The sequence below is a fragment of the Oratosquilla oratoria genome, chromosome 9 (genome assembly GCF_046742065.1).
Source record: "Oratosquilla oratoria isolate Oo_2021 chromosome 9, ASM4674206v1, whole genome shotgun sequence".
Lineage (NCBI taxonomy): Eukaryota > Metazoa > Arthropoda > Malacostraca > Stomatopoda > Squillidae > Oratosquilla > Oratosquilla oratoria.
In genome coordinates this window covers 11,698,168-11,719,070 of record NC_134785.1, presented here as the reverse complement: position 1 = coordinate 11,719,070, position 20,903 = coordinate 11,698,168, and the positions used below count along the sequence as shown (strand labels likewise).

The following is a 20,903-nucleotide window of genomic DNA, read 5'->3' as shown; positions in this document are numbered from 1 at the left end:
GAAATTGCAAGAAGTTCTAGGGTTACAGGTATTGTCATACGAGGAAAAGAAAGTAAAAATTATAGAGCTACAGAAACTGGAAGAAGGGAGATATAATAAGTCAATATGGGAAAAATTTATGAAGGTTTTTAAGAAGACAGTGGCTGAACTAGAAGGAATACAGCTCAAATAGTGATAGAAATGTGTAATAAACTAACACCTGAAGTAGGAGAGACCCAAACTGAAGAGAAATCCATGAGGAAATTTGATAACTAGGATTAAGAAAATAGTTTGAAAGTATAAAGGAAGAACAGTCAGGAGGGATAGGGTGGGGAAAATGATACGAGGGAACAGTTGAGAAAACTCCTCAACATACACGACTACATGCTTCAGGCTTGATGGCCCACAACAAGTCTACCCAGAAGGGTATATTACAACCATTGTGCCTTTGCCATAGTACTTTATTCATGAATGGCAAGGTTGCAGGTATGGTAAGTGCATGTTAGGGAATGGAGTGGATGGTATGTGTAGTAAAGCAAGAATGTTAAAGCAATATATCAAATACATTCTTGTAGGGTATCAATGGCATAAGTAATAACAGAAACAGTACAGGGTTGATGTTAAATTCCTCAGGCTTTAAAGGAACTTGATGAAAACTACTTTTCCCAATCAAACTAATCTGAACGCATGCGCACATGGTAGTAGTAGTGGGGGGGGGGTCCTGTATCATTCCTCTTCTTAAATTGTGATATAAACCAATTTACCTAGAATTAAAGGTAAAACCAAAAGTACGTTCGGATGCTTGACTATTTAGGAAATTATATAAATAAATATATACGTTGGGTTTGAAACTTGGGCATTAGGTATAGAACATTAAGTGATTTGGTCTTGTAGAACGCGTAGAGATAAATGCACATATGTAAACACACGTGCATTGTTCTTAAAATACTGCCTTCACTTCTGCATCTCTGATATAAGTACTGTATATGCCCATAATAAATAATCACAACCTCTACAACCCCGTACAAACTCGTACGAGCTCCCACGGCGTCCGTCACGAGGGGGAGTGGGCGTCGATTCCAGTGGTCAGTTCACTTAGCTCAGTCCTGCTTGAGGCTGTGGCCGGGTTGGGTGTACGTCCAGCCCCTTGTTAGTGGGAGGTCGTAGTAGTGCCGGGTGCCACTCATGTAGTGCCTGTCTACTCTTTGCTTCGGGCTGGTCACTGCAACGCAATCGACCACGCGGGGCTTGGTCTGGAAGACTATTGAAAAATAATTAGATCGACAAATGAATGCGTAAATAAAATATTAAGTATACATTATCTACGAGATCCAGTCCCCACCAGAATTTATGTCCAGTTTTGAAATAACGTTCTTCGGGCGTCATACTTCGAAGCTCTTACGTCATCGAACGGCCCCTTAGTCTTTGGGTGTGTGGTAAGTACCAATTCTTTCTTTGTACTATGCACAGCGAGATGTTGCACATACTTGTGTATTCATCTTTAGGAGAAAATGGAACACGACCATAAAGTAGTGGCCATGGTGCTAAACAAGGCAAAATAAATTACGTACAACCTAGTTTGTCATCACATGTTCAAATTACCTTTGAACATACAAGTTGTTGATCCGTTTTGACGTGTTTAGTGCGAGTAAGACAAGTTGGAACCGCTACTCTGTTGATGGTTATCTCCAACGGTCGAATTCAAAGTGACCATGACCATACTCTAATATTCCTATGTAAAAAAAAAAATCTAGGCTTGACCTATAAATGAATATTTTCGCTAGGTAAATTTCATTTAACTGGATGTAATCTAAAGTCAACAGCAACACAACGTATACTGTTTTTGTAATCGCAACAATATATATAGTTACATAGTTCTTCAGCACGATAGTGCTGCCTGTCGTTTTGTTTGAGCGTACCAGTTTCGACGATATACAAGCTTGTGTGAAGACAGCAACGACGATGATGTGTTGTTGGCGTTGCCAGAGTATGCACACAATATTGAAGAGTATGAATACCGACCAAGCATTAACTGTGCAATCAGCTGCATCGATGTAGGGATGACAAAATGTTTATAAAGGATTACAAAGGAGGAGCATGATAAAATGATAAATAACTTAACAAAAATTATAATAGTACAAATAATAATAGAATAAATAGATAAAGTTAAATAACAAACAGGTAAATAGTAAATAATGAATTGGCAGATAAATGATGATCAAGGAAATAATTATATCGCATTACCTGAGGCCCAGCCTAGGGTATGCAGCTAAGGTTAGAGTCATACATAAAGTAATACAATTTATGCCTAAGTAGATAGAAGTCCAACACTTGCAGATTGATTCCAGACCGGTCCATCACTCGAAGACAAGTTGAAACATTTGCTGGAGGGAAAAACAATAGAGTTGCCTTAAAAGCCATGAACAAGGGCATCGAGAGAAAAACTTGCATGTACATGAGACTATATTGTGGAATTATTATCGAGTACGAATTGGGGGGAGGGGGCAAAGTGCAGACTGCCCCAAAGATATTCAGAACACCAGCGGAGGTTATCGCTACGTTTTCAGTATAAATCATGTACAATGAAAACGCTGAGGAATACTAAATTGACATCCGTATTGTCCATTTTCTCGTTTTATCATTATCCAAGGACCTCGTTTAGCTGGATGACAGGGGAGAAGGGACGTGCCATCCCTCTCCCGTCCACTGTTGTCAACAAAACAAAACTGGCAGACAGACCACTTGCAGGGTTGAGGGGCGATCAGGTACCCCATCCCCCCACACGCACACGAAAGGTACAACTAACGACGTCTGTACATCTCTACACAAGATAAAATACACGTATACAATTAACAGTGCAGATGCATCGTCCATACGCCCGCGCGCACACACGAACGCACGCACAACGGAAAAAAATGTTGAGGAACATACTAAGGGAACTTTCCATTTGTTGATAAATACGAAATTGGCATTACAAAACCTGGGTGAGGATATGCTGAATTTTCTTGAAAATTTGATGCGCCCTAGACTAGAGTATGCAGTAGTGCGTCTTCCAAAACACACAAACTAAGTAGTGTAACTACACCGCGATCGCCTACTAACTGAGCAGTCTTGAGTTCGGCCCCTGCCCAGGTGCTCTGAGCTCTTATTGGGAAGGGGGTAGCTGTTAATTGCGGGCCCAACAGATAGCAGTGAATCGCGCTCGCGCGCGCACACACACGTGTTTGTATGTATTCAGAAAAATTATTCCAAACCTGGCTGAAAAACCGTACGAAGACAACTACAGTAAACTGGAACTACCAACATTAGAATAAAATCATATGATAATGCTGAGAACAAGGAAAGGAGTATGGAAAATCGGCAAAAAAGACTTCCTAATATGAGAAAGAAAACTACCAGAGGGCACGGAATAACTGCTTGAACGATATTAAGAATGCAGGTTTCCATACAACAACTCACATGGTGGAAAAAATGGCAAATCAGAAAACATAAGTTATATTGACCATCCATGTGAAGGCGATACCCTTCCGGGTATATATGTATTTGTTCCTGAATGTTACAATTAGTTAAACACGCGTATGCACACTTCTTCACCAACACGTTGCACACATTTACACCGTCCACTCTTCCTGTGCAGTGTGTCGGTCTGACTTACACGGCCTAACTTCCTTTTCCTAAACCTCACGGCTATCGGAAAAATATATACATTCGGACTAACATATACTAATTGATATAGTAAACATTACTGTCATGTATTCTACTGGTATTGCACAAAAAATCGTATTCCTCCATGGAATAGATTGAGTGGACGCGGGATGCGTGAGGCTTAGTGTTTCGGCGGGAAGCGGATTGGTATTGGCGCGTGGTCGTACTTTCCCCTCTCTGGCTCTCCCCTCACCAGTCTAACATTCACAGTTCTTAAGAAGGGGATGCTGGGAAGGGCGCTCCATGTTTGATACACACAAAACCCACGTTATCCATTGCGCGCTCATGATTGAAGATTGTGTATCTTTGAGGTATATTTACGGCACACAATGAAAAAAGTGACGGTGGCTTCATTAGCTGTTTATCAATACTAAGTAGTGTACATCAAATTTGGAGAAAGAGGAATAAAGCGAGTAATGTACACAAATACACGAGACTGCAGTCCAGCACTTCGCCGAACCACGCATGTCATCTTATTCTAGTAGCTTCTCGATTGTGCTAGCCGGCGTCTGGACAAGTGGCTGCAGAATTACGAAATAAAAATCTGCTCCTGGAAACTGAATCCCGTTGCAATGCTTGCGTCATGTCGCCGGAGATCATCATCGGCCAGACAATGACGGTGGATACAGTGTTGTTGCCCCCGCTTGCTTACGTGCACTGAAACCCTACTTCGTGTGACTACAAGGGATTCCAGTCAGGATCAGGTGAGCCAGACGTTCCTCTCGGCCCACCACTTCACCTCCTCCCCCAGCTCTCTTCCTCCTCCCCTCACTTCCTCCGCATCTTCTCTCGCGGTGAGCAACAACCCTGCTTGGGTCTGAGTGAAATCGTGTGTCATTAGCTTGTAAAACATTGACAACTGATCGCCTTGTTGAAAGCGGTGATCGATACAGGCGGGCCGCTTAGTAAGCTGAATAAAGTTGCTTGGCGTCAGCAAAAAATAGATATTTGATCTGCGTCATGAACCTTTGGTATTACGGTACACCAGAGGCCTATTAGAGGGGTGGCTGCTTAACCTCTGGTAATAGTATTTACTATCATTATTATTATTGTTATTATTATTAAGGAAAATACTATACGAATCTGGTCCAGTCACCCCATTGCAATAAACATATTATTTATTGTTATGAATGTTATCATTATTATTATTGTTGTTATATTGAATTTGAGGTTTGGAATGGAATGTTCTTTAATCTTTGCGAATTGTTATCACACGTGATAATTTTGTTCAGAGTAACGCCTAACTAATGGGAGTTGTGGAGTGCCCGATTCAGAGTGTATTTCGTTGCTGATAACCATCGTTTCTATCCTTAGGGAGGGACTATGTTCTTATTACAAAGGATTACAAAGGCTGAGCATACCGACAGGAGACCTTTTGGTCCCTTACTAGGTCGGATGCGAAAAAATATAATACCGGTAATGATAAGTAAAAAAAAAAATTGTAATAATATAATAATAAATAAGATAAATGCATAGGTATAGTTAAATAAACAAACAGGTAAATAGTAATAATAAATTGACAGATAACTAATAGTTATTATTATTGCAATTATTATTATTATTAATATTAGTGTTGTTATTCTTAACATCGTCAAACTAAATGGAAAATATGGTGTAGGAAGAGCGACTTTGTGGGGAGATGAAAAAAAAAAACAAAATAAATAAAAAAATATCTCAAGAATAACGTCGCAAGACATACCCTGCCATGAACGCAAGGAAATATGTCAGGGTTGAAGTTTTCCATCAGCCACGTCACTTGCGAAAAGAAGAGAGTAAAAAAAAGAAAAACAAATCTATCGAACTGTAGGCAGCGAGAGAACAGCATGGACCGCTTACAACGTAACCCATACATTATTTTGAGAGAAAAAGTAATATATGAGAGACGATTTGATAGATCCAAGAGAGTAATTAAGTGCTCGGTGTAAATCGTACATCTAGCGTCACTCTCTATCTCTCTCTCTCTCTATCTATCTATCTGCATTTCTCTCACTTTTCAGTCATGAGGTCAGATGAATTTTTATTTAATTTATCCAGATCCAGGAGCTCCTGAGAATTTGGCAAATTCTATTCGCGTTAGTCAGAATGAAATAGCTAACGGTGGTATTCTCGAAAAAAAAATATTTCCATTTCTTATATAAATCCTTGGAAAGGAAAGATTTTTTTAAGAATACCAACGTAAGAATCTTATGGTGGTATTCTTAAAAAATTCTTTCCTTATATAAATCTTTCCCTTCCAAGGATATATATATATATATATATATATATATATAATTTTTTTTTTTTTTTTTTTTTTTTTTTTTTTTTTTTTTTTTTTTTTTTTTTTTTTTTTTTTTTTTTTTTTTTTTTTAAGAATACCACCGTAAGTTGCTTTTAGGAACTGAAGGCGTTCTTCGGCCAGACCGCTTGGGGAGGCTCCTCTATGCTGAACAAAATCGCATGGCGCTGACCAGAAGGAAATCGAAAGTGTGTTGTGGTATTTGTGGCTGGTGGTGTCTGCGTTTTATCCGGGTCGCCTGTATTCAGTCCCGGATCTCCGTCGCTTTGCGAGTCCGGGAAGGGGATGGCGGGGAGGAGGAGGATGTCGGCTTAAAGTTGTGCTCTGCCCGACGAGCCAGATCGCAGTCGTCAGATAAACGGACCGACAGAAACTGACGGACTAACGGACGGACAGACTAAGACTAACGGACGGACAGAGACTGAAGAATTAACGGATGGACGGACTAAGACTGACAGACGGACTGAGACTGAAGAATTAACGGACGGATAGAAACTGACGAATTAACGGACAGACTGATACCGACGGACTAACGTACAGAGACTGACGGACGGACTGAAACTGACGGATGGACGGAGATTGACGAATTAATGGACGGGCTGATACTGACGGTACTAACATACTGAGACTGATGGATGGACTAAGACTGATAGACTGAATGAGACTGACGAACTAAGACTGACAGGGCTCATTTTCCTTGGCTTCCTGCGGCTGCTTTCCATCGTGACTGGACCTCTCCCCGCTATGCACGGGGGATGACAATCTGGGGACTAGTGCAAAATCTCTCTCTCTCTCTCTCTTGCATACGCATACTCACATTGCTGATGTAGTGGATAGCATCTCGTCCTGTCAACTCAGTGGGCCCAAGATAAAATTCCGCTCTGGATTCAAAAAGCATCACGATAATGCAGGTCGTTACCCCCTTAGGCAAAGAAATTGTGTGTGCGTGCGTGCGTGCGTTTGTGTGTGTGTGTATCATTACCCAAAGGTATGCACACACCACGGAGCTCTCAACCGGAAAGGTCATAGCAGTCGATCGAGAGTCCAGCACGTGATCCAAGATGATGGTGAATCACACACGCTCGAGCGAAGAGCGGCTCGGGCAAAAGACAGTTGATCACATTGGTGGTTAGACCGTCTCTAGACCCTGTGGGTCTACTACGGTCTACGTCAAACAGAGAGAGAGGAAGGGGGTGGGGGAGAGTGAGGAGGGAGAGGGGAGTGAGCGACGGATGAGGGAAGTGGGAGAGGGAGGGAGGGAGGGAGGAGATGGCATTGGGGATGATAGACGTGACGATGATGATATGGTTTAACGTCATACACTCCCCCCCCCCCTCCTATCGGGAGGCTAGGACTGTGCCCCTCACAGAGGGCTTTGTAGCGTGGAATTTAATGAACCATGCCCTTGGTTCGACTTCGCCGGTGGCAGGATTCGAACCGCCCTCACCTCGACCTTCGCCGCAAGTAACGGCGCCCTGACCAGTAGTGAGAAGAAAGGAGGCCAATAACCAGCGCTTCTGTCCTTCAGGGCAGAGAGAGATGGAGGAAATAAAGTCGACTTTGTGGAGGATTGAAGGAAGAAGGGATTGTGGGAGTTGAGAGGAGAATAGATGGCTAGGGAGAAAGAGAGGAGGTAAAAGGGGGGTTTTGTACGCGCTGTTGGCGGTGATACCTTTGATTAGGTGGACCACTTTACATAATTTATCCTGGTTAACGCCATTGCCGTGTACGTGAGTGACCCCTCAATTGAACTAAATCGACTGGAGCACTCAGGATAAACATTAGTTAGATATAAACCCCGGTAGGTTGATGGAGGTTAGTGGTAACTTCCTGGCCAGGGTAAACGTTTTTCTGTCAGCTGAATAAAATCACCTGGCGGCAGCCTAAACAAACATTAATCATACGTAGGCTTGTCCAGAATAAGGTTAACCCTTTGTCCATAAAGAAGGATAGGTTACAAATCCTCCGTCCAGCTAAAGTAATCCTTCCTCGCTTAACAACTTAAGCTGGCCTTTTTCTGTGTTTTGCGGTGGTAGACGTCTATTTTATTTACCGTCAGGCGATTTTATTCAGCCAGGTAGAGTGGCCCCCTTCCTCCACAAGTCCAGGTTCAAGTTGAGCTGAGCTGAGCTGTCGGTTTGACCCAGAAACATCAGACCACGGAAGTCTGTGATCTGGATCGTCAGACGGCAAGCTAGGGCGAGGTGGTGGTGGTGGTGGTGATGGTAGTGGAGGTGGTGATGGTGGTGGTGGTGATGTAGATGGTGGTGGTGATGGAGATGGTGATGATGGAAGTGGTGGGGGTGATGGTAGTGATGGAGATGGTGGTGGAGGTGGTGATGATGGAAGTGGTGGAGGTGATGGAGATGGTGGTGGAGGTGGTGATGATGGAAGTGGTGGAGGTGATGGTAGTGATGGAGATGGTGGTGGAGGTGGTGATGATGGAAGTGGTGGAGGTGATGGTAGTGATGGAGATGGTGGTGGAGGTGGTGATGATGGAAGTGGTGGAGGTGGTGATGATGGAAGTGGTGGAGGTGATGGTAGTGATGGAGGTGGTGATGATGGTAGTGGTGGAGGTGGTGGTGTTCTTGAAGAGGAGCTACTTCCACGGGCACGGGATCTTAGTCTTCTGTTGGGGATTTGTGGGAGGCGTTTCGTATCGTAGGGCGGACGGGGATTTATGGCTGATGTGGTGGGCCCTCGTCTCTGTCTGTCTTTCTCTCTATTCCTATTTCTTCGCTATCCTAATTTATTTTCCTCTTTCTTCCCTCATCTTTCTTTTTCTCTTTTCTTCGCTATACTTTTTTCGTTTTCCCTGTCGCCCGCTATCTTTTTCGATTTTCATCTTCAACTATCTTCATTTTTCTTCTTTCGTTTTTTTTTTTTTATCTATTTCTATATTTTCTTGTTCTTTATTCCGTTCGTCTTCCATTTTCTCATTTTCTTCCCTTTTTCGTTTCATTTTGTTTTTCACTTAATTTCTTTTCATCTTTTTCCGTACGAGTAGATCGATGGTTAGGCCTTCGGGAACGGTTGGCCATTCGGTCGGTCCAGATGGAAGTCGTGCTTACCACGGGGAAAGGTCAGGAGGTCTAACAAGAGGAGGAGGAGGAAGAGGAGGAGGAGCACAAGACGCAAAGCCCTCAGAGGGGGTGGCGGGTGAAAGGGGGGAGGGGGGAGGGTCATCTCAAAGCTGAAGAGAATCGTTGTTTACCCTTAGGATAATCAAGACTCATCTCCACTCAAAAATGTAACAATAATGATAATAATAATAATGAAAATAGATAGATTAATGAAATAGAATAAAAAAAGATATTACATTAATACTTCTACTATCCCGCCCTCCCTTCCTCCCTCCCTACGTTCTGCAACTGCCTCCTGAAATCTCGGTTACTGTACCACTTGAGTAACTCCTCCTCATCGTCTCGACGTTGTACTCAGGGACGACAGAGGCGCTGATGAGGCCTCTTTGGTCAGTTCTTGCCATTTCAGAGAAAGACTTTCGACGCAAAACAAAAGCGCGTTGTTCCTTTGGGCTCATTTATTTCTCTCGCTCGCGTCCTCACCCACAGTATAGCTGTCGCCAGACGATTTTATTCACTTGGTCGAAGCCGCCAGACTACCTCGACTGTCCCATTGTTTCGAAACGCTTGCGAAACAGTGTTTCGTAACTGTAGCGAGGCTGTCCAGAAACATATGGGAGACACGGCAACAATGTTTCAGAGACAGGTATACGATGCTGGCTGTAATACCTTCAATTGGGTGGATCACTTTACATGATTTATTCTGGTTTACGCCCTTACCGTGTATATAAATGACCCTTGAGCTGAATAAAATCACCTGCGGCATTCAGAATAAACATTAGTCAAGTATAGGTGCCAGTAGGTGAACGGGGGTAGTCATTTCGCCCACGTTTGGAATATACTATTTCCGTATGGTCACCGAATCTCGTTAGAGATATTGACAGATTGGGAAAAATACAACGGTGATCCTCAAAACTGATTTCAAATATCAGAAATAAATCGTATGAAAATCGACCAAAAATATGAACCTATTTTCCCTAAAAAAGAAAAGCGTTGACTCTGGGATGATTTGAGATAGGCCTAGATTCTAAAGGGAATTGACAACGACAAAAATGACGACATTTTTACACTGAATACGAATCAGACAAGAAATAATGGTCTCAGACTGCCAGGAATTAGATTTAATTTGGAAGTGGGTAGAAACAACTTAATGAATGGAATAAACTTCCTGCAGAAGCAGTGCAATGTAGTATAGTTCGAAGTTTTAAGATTAATTTATTTTATTTATTGATTCATTATTATTTTTTATCCTTTATGAATAAGTATGATTTATATATTTATTATTTATCATTGTCTATTTATTTATATATTTACTTTTTTCCGCATTAGACCTAGTTATGGACCAAAAGGTCTCCTGTCAGCATGTTCATCCTTTGTAATCCTTTGCCAGTGCGTCATGGAGTGCATACAAAGCCTTAGGAACAAACACATGTTTCTGTACTTTTGCGAGACAACCCAGAAACACATGAGAAACACAGCAACAATGTTTCAGATACAATGCTGTTCACACGGTTTCAGGGTCATAACCATCGTTTTCAAACTGTTGCGAGTGGATCCAGAAACAGATGAGAAACACAGCAACAATGTTTCAGAGACAACGCGGTACACACGGTCTCAGGGTCATAAGCATCGTTTCCAAACTGTTACGAGTGGATCCAGAAACAGATGAGAAACACAACAACAATGTTTCAGAGACAACGCGGTACACACGGCCTCAGGGTCATAAGCATCGTTTCCAAACTGTTGCGAGTGGATCCAGAAACACACGAGAAACACAGCAACAATGTCTCCGAGACAACGCGTCCTGGCCTGTACACAGGATCTTTGGGGCATGAACAGCCACAAGTAGGATCCCAGCAGTGTTGGAAGCCTCATTTCCAACAAGATCTCCAACAGCTGTGTGGTACTTGTGGACAGGCGGTGCCACCTGGAGAACTGGCACTGGTGCCATTGAGTGCCACGAGGGAGGGTCACTGTGGAATACACGTACAGTCACTCCAAAAAGTTTGGCCATCCTCCCCAACTTTTAACAAGACATACACACACACTATGTGAATATATCACGAAAGCGCTCGGACTCCGTGTGTTTTTCCTCTTCCTAGTGGATTCTACATATATACATTATATATATATATATATATATATATATATGTGTGTGTGTGTGTGTGTTGGGGCACTTCTCACCTCACACTCGTGTCCCACCCTTCCACATCACCTCACTCCCAGCCCCCTCCCCACCCCCCCGTCACTACCCACCCATGATTGCACCATCCCCCACACCCACACCCTAGCCTCTATTTCCACGAATGTCCCCCATTACCATGGGAGACCCATTAAGGAACCCATCACCGGCGCCTCCGGCAGGAAATGAGACGAGGAAGGTTCCTTGCTTGAAGTTGGTCCCGTGCGACCTCCTCCTTCTCCTCCGCTTCCTCCTCCTCCTCCTCCTCCTCCGCCGCCGCTTCCTCCGCCTTTTCCTCTTTGTCTTCCTTGTACTGTGCCTCCTCTCTCTCTCTCTCCCGTCCTCGTCCCCTTACTCCTCCCCCTTTTATTTCTTCTACTCCTCCTCCTCCGCTTCCTCCACCTTTTCCTCTTTGTCTTCCTTGTACTGTGCCTCCTCCTCTCTCTCTCTCCTCTCCTCGTCCTCGTTTTCCTCCCTCTTCTCCTTCCACTCCTCTTTCTCTTCGTCCCACTCCACTTCCTCCTCGTCCTCCTCTTCTTCCTCCTCTTCCTTCTCTTCCTTCTTGTACTGTGCCTCCTCCTCTCTCTACTACTCCTCGTTCTTGTTCTCCTCCCCCTTCTCTTCCTTCCACTCCTCTTTCTCTTCGTCCTAGTCCGCTTCCTCCTCGTCCTCCTCTTCTTCCTCCTCTTCCTCTTCCTCCTGATACTGTAACCTTTTCTAGATTTGATTTCATTCGAGACGTTGTCGGCTGACCTAAGATATTTTATTCTGTGGGCACGCCAGGCGATTTCATTCAGCTAAGAGGGGGAGCTCTACCTCACGGAGAGGGTTGGAGGGTGAGGTGGGGAGGGAAAGGAGGAAGAAATACATCTCGACTGAGTAAACCTCACATGAAGGCGATAGGCGATAGTTGTTTCGTCAAGGGAAACCATAACTTCAAAGATATATTGAAGAGTAATTTAATTATATTAGTGTCACACACGCGGACAAACGTAGTATACGAGAGAAACGGACAAAAATGTAGAATACTTATGTAAATTATAAAAAAAACAATAATAGTTTATCAAAACAATATTAAAAGTACGATGGGGTTTGGGACTGGGTGGGCGAGATAGTTCAATAAATCTACGGATCTTATTCTCCGTGTTTCGGGGTTGTTTGATTCAAGCTGCGCCTCACCCCGACAATATTTTTCTGTTTATTATTATTATTATCATTATTATTATTATTGTTGTTATTATTATCATTATTATTATTATTATTATTATTATTATTATTCACCCCATGGAAAGCCCCCACCCTCCTTCCCCCTTCCTCCCTCCCCCTTCTCTCCCCCCTTCCTCCCTCCCTCCCCCTTCCTCCCTCCCTCCCCCTTCCTCCCTCCTGCCATCCCTCCCTCCTTCCATCACTCACCCTCCTTCTCCCCTCCCTACCCAGCGAAAAGGTTGAAACCCCGGATACACCCGAAGACCAGTGAGAGAAGGTCTGTCCACCAAAGAGGCCAAAAATCTGTCCCCATTGGCACGTGACGTCACAGAGGCAGTCAGCCAATCATGGGGCTGCAGGTTAGCGGGAGTTGGGGGAGGGGGGCGGGTCAACACCAGTGAACATTGTTTACCTCATTTTTAATACCAACAAAAAATAATAATAAAATGAATGATAATAATAAATAAATAAATAGAAATAATAGATAATAATAATAAAAATAAAACATTTTATATGTTATTCTGGCGACTCCCGTACGATTCTATTCAGCTGCGATGTTGTAGTAAAGGTGCTAAGCCACACATGTACGTGGGGAAGTATGCTTCTCTTCTAATTTTGTTTTTGTACCTCCTTTGGTGATGTCAGTAGAGCACTGCGCATTTTGGCGACTTTCAGATTTAATGTCTTTCTAAGGTCCGTGTGTGAGGACTATCACAGGACCGTTGCCTGTCACTGTGAGGCTTTGGGGCCCCAATCAATAAAATTTAGTCAGCCATTATTATTATATTATTATTAATATTATCATTATTATTGACATTTATTATTATTATTATTAATAATATTTATTATTAGTAAGTAAAGTGGCCTTGCTGTGGATGTACTGTGTCTTGCTGCATTGCTCCTGACCCAGGGAGGCAGTGGGCGGGATACAGGGATGACCCGTCTTCCATGAGGAGCTAAGATGAGGGGGAGGAAGGGGTGGTGGATGGGAGTGGAATGGGTGGGAATAGGTACGTGCCTTTGAATTGGCTACCTCTCTTATGAGGGGGAAAATATCTTTGTATATAGATAGATTATATTATTATTGTTGTTGTCGTTAAACTGGGTAGATAATGACGTTCTGCCGCTCGAAATTGGTGAAAGGTTTTTTCTCTTAATAGTTCAACGTGGAAAAGAAGTTTCCAGTATTCATCTGTCGAGCCAGTATTTGCAGATTTCGATGTTTCTTACTTCCTCTTCGGAGTCTATCCAACTTAACAAGAATTGTATTCGAGAGATCACTCCATAAATATTATTATTATTATTATTATTATTATTATTATTATTGTCAATAACTAAACGACATCGCCGATGAAGGAATCAACTGAAGTGGTTTAGGCCTTTTAAACCCATAAGGAATTAACTGAAATGATTTAGGCCTATTAAACCCCTAACCGCTAATTGGGTGTTTCAACTATTTCGCCTTATTCAGGAAAGAAAGAGAGAGAGAGAAACTGGGTTCTGAGAGCTTGGTGGAAGGGTTGGAGTCAAAGAACATAGACAAGGAAACATTCCCCCCACCTCCCCCACCCCGTACTTTTCCACCAATCACAGGAGGGGAAAGGGGCACAGGACTTGAAGGACTGCTATGATTGGTCGAGAGAGCCAAGGGAGATTATTTTTATCATCCCACGTGGCTTGACTCGGATTAAGTGCAAAGATTGGGAATCTGCGGTGACCTGGGAGGCGAGTGACCTGTTGTACCGGTTGACCTGACTCACCAGTAGGTCACTTTCGTCGTGTGACCTGACCCAGTGAGGCACAGTTGAAGTTCGATTTGGCAATGTTTTAGGGCGGATGTCGAAGAGGAGCAGCTCCCGCTGCGAGGCTCCAAAGACCACTTCCCTCGATGCCATCCGTAGGGGCAGCCCCGAGGGTCTGGTGTTCGGTTTCTGGACTGGGTCCAAGAGAGAGAGAGAGAGAAAGATATCTTTGATCAGTTTTTATAAAGTTTTCAATCAGTTTTTCATATAAGGGGAGTTGGCCTTTGGCGACTGCAGATAATACACTCACACACACACACACACACACACACACACACACATACAGTATATATGTATATTATATATATATATATATATACTGTGTGTGTGTGTGTGTGTGTGTTGAATATACTTTAATTGTGCTGAAATATAAGGACGTGGTTGTCTGGAGTTCCCCCTTCCCCCCCCCCTCACCTAATATAAATAGAATAATTTAGCTTTAGCCAGCATAAAGCCTGTCAAGTGTGTCAGGGGGAGGAAATGGCGCGGAGGGTCTGTCTGTCTGTCTGTTTATTGTTCCTCGTCGGGTCTGCGGCAACCTCCTCCTCCTCCTCCTCCTCCTCCTCCTCACCGCCGTCGGACTCCATCACCTCTCCTCCTTCCATCCCTCATTTTCTCCCTTCTTTACGCCTTTCGTTCTCCGCGTCACTCTCTCTCTCTCTCTCTCTCTCTCCTTTCTTCACTCCTTTCATTCTCCGCATCATTTTCTCCCTTCTTTACTTCTTTCGTTCTCCGCGTCATTCTCTCTCTCTCTCTCTCTCTCTCTCTCTCTCTCTCTCTCTCTCTCTCCTTTCTTCACTCCTTTCATTCTCCGCACCATTTTCTTTCTTTCTTTCTTTCTTTCCCTCTCTCTCTCTCCCTCTCTCCCTTCTTTACTCCTTTCGTTCTCCGCACCATTCTCTCTCTCTCTATCTCTCTCTCTCTCTCCCTCCCTCTCTCTCTCTCTCCTTCCTTTACTCCTTTCGTTCTCCGCACCATTTTCTCTCTCTCTCTCTCTCTCTCTCTCCATCTCCCTCCTTTCTTTAGCGTTGTGACAGTTATTAATAGCGCAATAATGACGAAACTGTAATTTTTCATTACTCGAATCTATTCGAGATGTTTTAACTTGAGCCCGGGCTGTCTTTAACATCTCTCATATATGTGTGTGTGCGTGTAAATGCGTAAAGGAAAACACAAGTCTTAGTCCGAGTTTTATTCCTGACTAGTTTGGCCCAAGGGCTTCCTAGGATTAGCATTGTCGCATGGTGAGTAACTGACTCCATACCATACGCCCTATGGCAGCGAAGGGGCCAATTGATTATGAATGGAATAAACTCCCTGCAGAGGCAGTGCAATGTAGTTCAGTTCGAAGCTTAAAGATTCGTTTAGATAAACACTTAAGCAAGATGCTGTAATGCCTGTCATTTATTTTATATTATTTGTTATTATTTGTCTGTTTGTTTATTAATATTTGTTTGATTTTCATTTATTGTTATTTATCTGTCAATTTATTATTTTTTACTATTTACCTGCTTGTTTATTATTTAACTATACCTATCTATTATTATTTATATTATTATAATTCCATGTATTTATCATTATATATATATATATATATATTTTTTTTTTTTTTTTTTTTTTATCCGACCTGATTATGGACCAAAAGGTCTCCTATCGGCATACTCCTCCTTTGTAATCCTTCGTCTCTGTGTTCGATTCCCCCAGAATCTGGTGTTGACTGAAGACCTCTTTCTCCTGCAGACTTCACCTTCGTCAGGATGAGGGACTTGGGCGCGACGGGCGTGAGCACCAGACTGCTCTTCCTTCAGGCTCTCATGGACTCGCCGACCATGAAGGTCCTCATCAAGGTGGGTCTTACTCCTTCAGGAAGGTCTTACTCCGTCAGGAAGGTCTTACTCCGTCAGGAAGGTCTTACTCCTTCAGGAAGGTCTTACTCCGTCAGGAAGGTCTTACTCCGTCAGGAAGGTCTTACTCCTTCAGGAAGGTCTTACTCCGTCAGGAAGGTCTTACTCCGTCAGGAAGGTCTTACTCCGTCAGGAAGGTCTTACTCCGTCAGGAAGGTCTTACTCCTTCAGGAAGGTCTTACTCCGTCAGGAAGGTCTTACTCCGTCAGGAAGGTCTTGCTCCGTCAGGAAGGTCTTACTCCGTCAGGAAGGTCTTGCTCCGTCAGGAAGGTCTTACTCCGTCAGGAAGGTCTTACTCCGTCAGGAAGGTCATTCGGGGCGCTGGATAGAGGCATTTGGTTCACAATGGTTACCTCTCTTCCAGGGCCATCACATGGGGAGGTGGGGGGGGGGGGTACCGGGGTGCATATACCCCCCCCCTGGGGCGGCACATTTAGGGGGGCGGTAATTCTAGCCTGGACATGCCGCCCACAAGTCAGACAAAATAATCATAATAAAATAAAGGGTCAAAGGAGCCTTGAATAGTTTACCGTAATATACGAATTTTGCGTTAGAATCAACAGAATACGAATTATTTTTCCCCTTGTCCTTTCTGTGATAGGGACATGAAATAACGTTTTTAAAACCTGTTTATTCATTTCGCGAGCCAATATGGGGGGAGACGGGGGGTGGGGGGTGGAAGGGGGGCGTGACTGAGAACTTTGCCCCGGGGCGGTATTTGGGCATGTAAGAGCTCTTCTCCCCTCCCCCTCCGCCCCCCCCCTCTCTTCGGGTAAAGTAATAAGAGTCGAGTTAGTTAACTTAACCAAGATGTTAACCCCATTCGGCCTCCAAGGGACTTCGTCTATCAGGTGAATAAGATCGCCCTGGCGGTAGATAGAAGCAACACACAGGTCGGGTCGGGTGTTCCTCGGTCGTGGGTTTTGCTTACAGACTCGACCCAAATCAATACCTCGCTCCTGGACTCCGTCCGGGCGAAGTAATCAAGGAGTCCGCTTCACCAGCGCTTCTGTTCATGTGGGTAATCTCGCGATGGAGTGATAAAGGAGGTTACTAGGTGGAGGTCATCGAGACAGGTGGGAGGAAGAGGGAGACAGGGGGGGAGGAAGAGGGAGGTAGTGGGAAGGAGGAGGGAGAGGAGGAGAAAGAAGGCAGCTGAACGTCTCCCGTATGTGCTTACAATCATCTTGTAGAAGGAAGAGAAGAAAGAAGAGGCAGGGGGAAGAGGAGAGAAAGGAAGGAAGAAAATGTGGAGAGGAAGAAGAGGAGTCAGGGGTGAGGGGAAAAAAGAGGAGACGGGAAGGAAGAAGGGGTAAGGGGAGGAGTAAGAAGATGAGGAAGGAGGAAGAAGAGAAGACGGGAGGAGGGGGAAAGACAAAGAAAAGGAGGCAGGGGGAGGAGGAAGAAGAGGAGGCATGGGGGAGAAGGAAGAAGAGGAGGTAAGTGGGAGGAGGAGGCAGGGGGAGAAGGAAGAAGAGGAGGCATGGGGGAAAAGGAAGAAGAGGAGATAAGTGGGAGAAGGAAGAAGAGGAGGCAGGGGGAGAAGGAAGAAGAGGAGGCAAGTAGGATGAAGAAGAGGAGACAGGGGGAGAGGAAGAGGAGACAGTGGGGAGGAGGAGGAGGTGGAGTCATGGGAGAGGAGGAGGTGGAAGAGGAGAGAGGGGGTGAGAAAGAGGAGGCTTAGCTTTACAATCCTCCCCCCATCCCCGTCCTCTTGTCTCTTTGCCAAGGCGTCCCCCCCCCCCCGCCATTCTGTGGCGAAATTCCCGCCAATGGTGTTTCCAGCGCGGTGATCATTTAGGCGCGAAATGACCCCTCGGGTGGCGAAGTCCTCCCGTCTCTCTCTCTCTCTCTCTCTCTCTCTCTCTCTCTCTCCCGCTGTCCTATTCCGTCTGCGGCGATCGTTCTGTCTTGGGTCATAACCTGGTTGGGGGGAGAGGGTTATTGTCAACCCCTCTACCCCCCCCTTCACTCCACTACCCCCTCTCCCACCTCTCCCACCTCTCGTCCTTATTGTCAATAGAAAGGCCTTCAGGATCATTGCAGGCGAAACAATCTCTTCCACACTATATCAGAACTCTGTGGATATAGCTTTAGTTGTTGTACTTGGTTTGATGCAATTTTGTTAGCAACATATATTTTAGCTGAAAAACAACTAATACATATATACATACACACACAAACACACATACACACACACACATATATATATATATATATATATTACAAAGGCGGAGCATGCCGACAGGAGACCTTTTGGTCCATATCTAGGTCGGATGCGAAAAAAAAATCATATTAATAATAAAACAATAAATAAAAACTATAATAATGTAAATAACAAATAAAATACATGAATAAATGCATAGGTATAGTTAAATAGTAAACAAACAGGAAATAGTAAATAATAATAAATTGACATATAACTAATAATCATGGGAAAGGTGGAGGGGGAAACACGGGTCTTTATCTGAATATCGAGTTTATTCCTGACCGGTTTCGCTTACAATAGCTTCTTCAGAGAAGTTATTGTAAGCGAAACCGGTCAGGAATAAACTCGATATTCAGATAAAGACCCGTGTTTCCCCTCCACCTTTCCCATAATTTGTCCCAATGTCTCTACATAACTAATAATAAATGAAATTCAGACAGACAAATGATAACAAAACAAAAACAAATAATATAAAATAAATTATAATCATTACAGCAAACTTTGCATCGGTCACCTTTTTACCAAGATTTTTTCCCTGGCCGTCTTATTTTCTGCCGGGTATAGAAGACGACATTGCCAGAGGGATCCATGGTGAGGGACAAATATGTAAATAAAAGACGTTGCTTTGCTACGGTTAGCGTCCCCCTCCCCCAAGAAGAGCTTGATTTATTTTTTGTAGAATTTAAATATATACAACTAATGACCCTGTGAATGGGCTTGTGTTTGTTTATTTATTTTGTTTTCTTTGATTTTGTTTTTATTTTATTTTGTTTTATTTGCATTTTTCTTATGGCGGGTAGACAATTCCAAATTGTCTACCCGCGTTTGTTTATTTATTTTGTTTTCTTTGATTTTGTTATTATTATTATTATTATTATTATTTTTTTTTTTTTTTTTTTTTTTTTTTTTTTTTTTTTACATTTTTCGTACTTATAGCTGGTAGATTATTCCAAATTGTCGACTTCCAAATATTTCAGTTTCGTTTTCTTACTTTATTTTGAGATCTTGACAGGTCCGTCTTGTGCATTTTTTTTTCTCTTTTGCGAATTTAATGTCATTCTTTGTGACAAACTAAATGAAGATTAAGCTTCCGAATTCAAATAATTCCCATTTCCTCTGATTCATCATCATGTTATGAAGATGAGCTACAGACTTATATTTATAAAAAAGTATATATGTCTTTAGAGAACTACTGCATATGAAGTGTATTGAATAGATAGCCACGAATACTTATTAATGTAGGTTGATTGAAATAATCGAGAATGAAGATTGTATGAGCGTCTGGTATGTGCTGTGCATCTATATAAAATATGTGGGAAGAGAAGTAATATATGGAAGGAATATATGAAATAGTCAGGAAAAATATGTATATTCACGGCGGGAACTAAACAAACACACACACACACACACACACATATATATATATATATATATATATATTATACATGGAAAGTGGTGTAGGGAAATTCCAGGATGGAGCAGATGCACTTTATTCTCTAACATTTCGACAGTCTTCTAAAGAGAGAATGATAAGGCAACTAGGCATAAGCTGCTTATATACATATCTAGCAGATCATCTGGCTGGTGTTCTTGGAATGGAGCTCGCTGATTGGTCTGTATGTGCCCCTACGATAACCAATCCCCCCGAGGCACGTGCTAGGTTTACAAACCCGTCTTTATGGTTAGTTTTTACTGCTAAGTTGATGTAAACTACCACTATAGATTTCCTTGTCATTTTTTCCATATCAGCGGGAAGTATCTCTGCATTATTCCAATTGGGTAAATGGTCGTGGTTCATAGCGTGTTTTACGAATGAATTAGACTTCTTTGGTGTCGCATGTCGTTCTTGTGTTCATAGACTCTTTTTCCGATACCTCTTGACGTTTCGCCGAAGTAAGCTGCGTCGCATCCGCCACAGGGATTTTTGTATATTACGCTCTCTTCGTTCTTTCTGAATTTTGGTTTTTGGGTCCCTTATCCTTCGTCCTTTACCCTGACGAGTGAACTATGTTTACCCCAATCCTCTCGAGGAACTTGGATATTGCTTCACCGTGCGTTTCTGTGGCTCTGTTTTTTTTTTTCCAAATATGTTTTCAGCTTTATTTTTCAACTTTGTTGAAGACCCGATGGATACTTAAGGTAGCTACGACAGATTTCGTTCTCATGTGTCGTGACAGGTAATGGATAAAATATTCTTTGTTGGTTTTCTGTAAACTGAACATTTTACATTACCTTTAACCCGATGTATTATCGTGTCTGAAAATTATATTTTCCCATTCATCTCTTTTTACACCGTAAATTCAATGTGTCTACACCGTCGAGCATACGATTTTTTTTTTTTTTCGAAATGAGTATTCTCTGGCACTGTAACACGTCGTCCACGTAACGATACCAAGAGGTTCCCCTTCCCGTGTAAAGGGATGCCATGACGCCGCTTAAGGGGGGATGCCATGGCCAAACCTCGCAATTGTACGTATAGAGACCAAAACACGGAAAGAAAGAACGAAGACAGCTTAGTATACAAAATTCCCTGTGGTGGATGCGACGCAGCTTACTTC

General features: G+C 43.1%; 1 protein-coding gene across 2 annotated transcripts in view; it reads left to right on the top strand.

Annotated features, from left to right (window-relative positions):
- Positions 1–1,101: 1,101 nt before the first annotated feature.
- The window catches only part of vari (MAGUK p55 subfamily member vari), a 101,789-nt gene continuing 81,987 nt past the window's right edge, over positions 1,102–20,903 (top strand). Inside the window, exons 1-2 of one of the 2 annotated variants that reach the window (XM_076189961.1) lie at positions 1,102–1,415; positions 15,973–16,079. In XM_076189961.1, the coding sequence (XP_076046076.1) occupies positions 15,990–16,079 (90 nt within the window). In that variant the 5' untranslated portion in view covers positions 1,102–1,415; positions 15,973–15,989. Of the gene's footprint in view, positions 1,416–3,889; positions 4,389–15,972; positions 16,080–20,903 lie in introns of those variants that run through there. The other variant, XM_076189960.1, reaches the window with a different exon arrangement.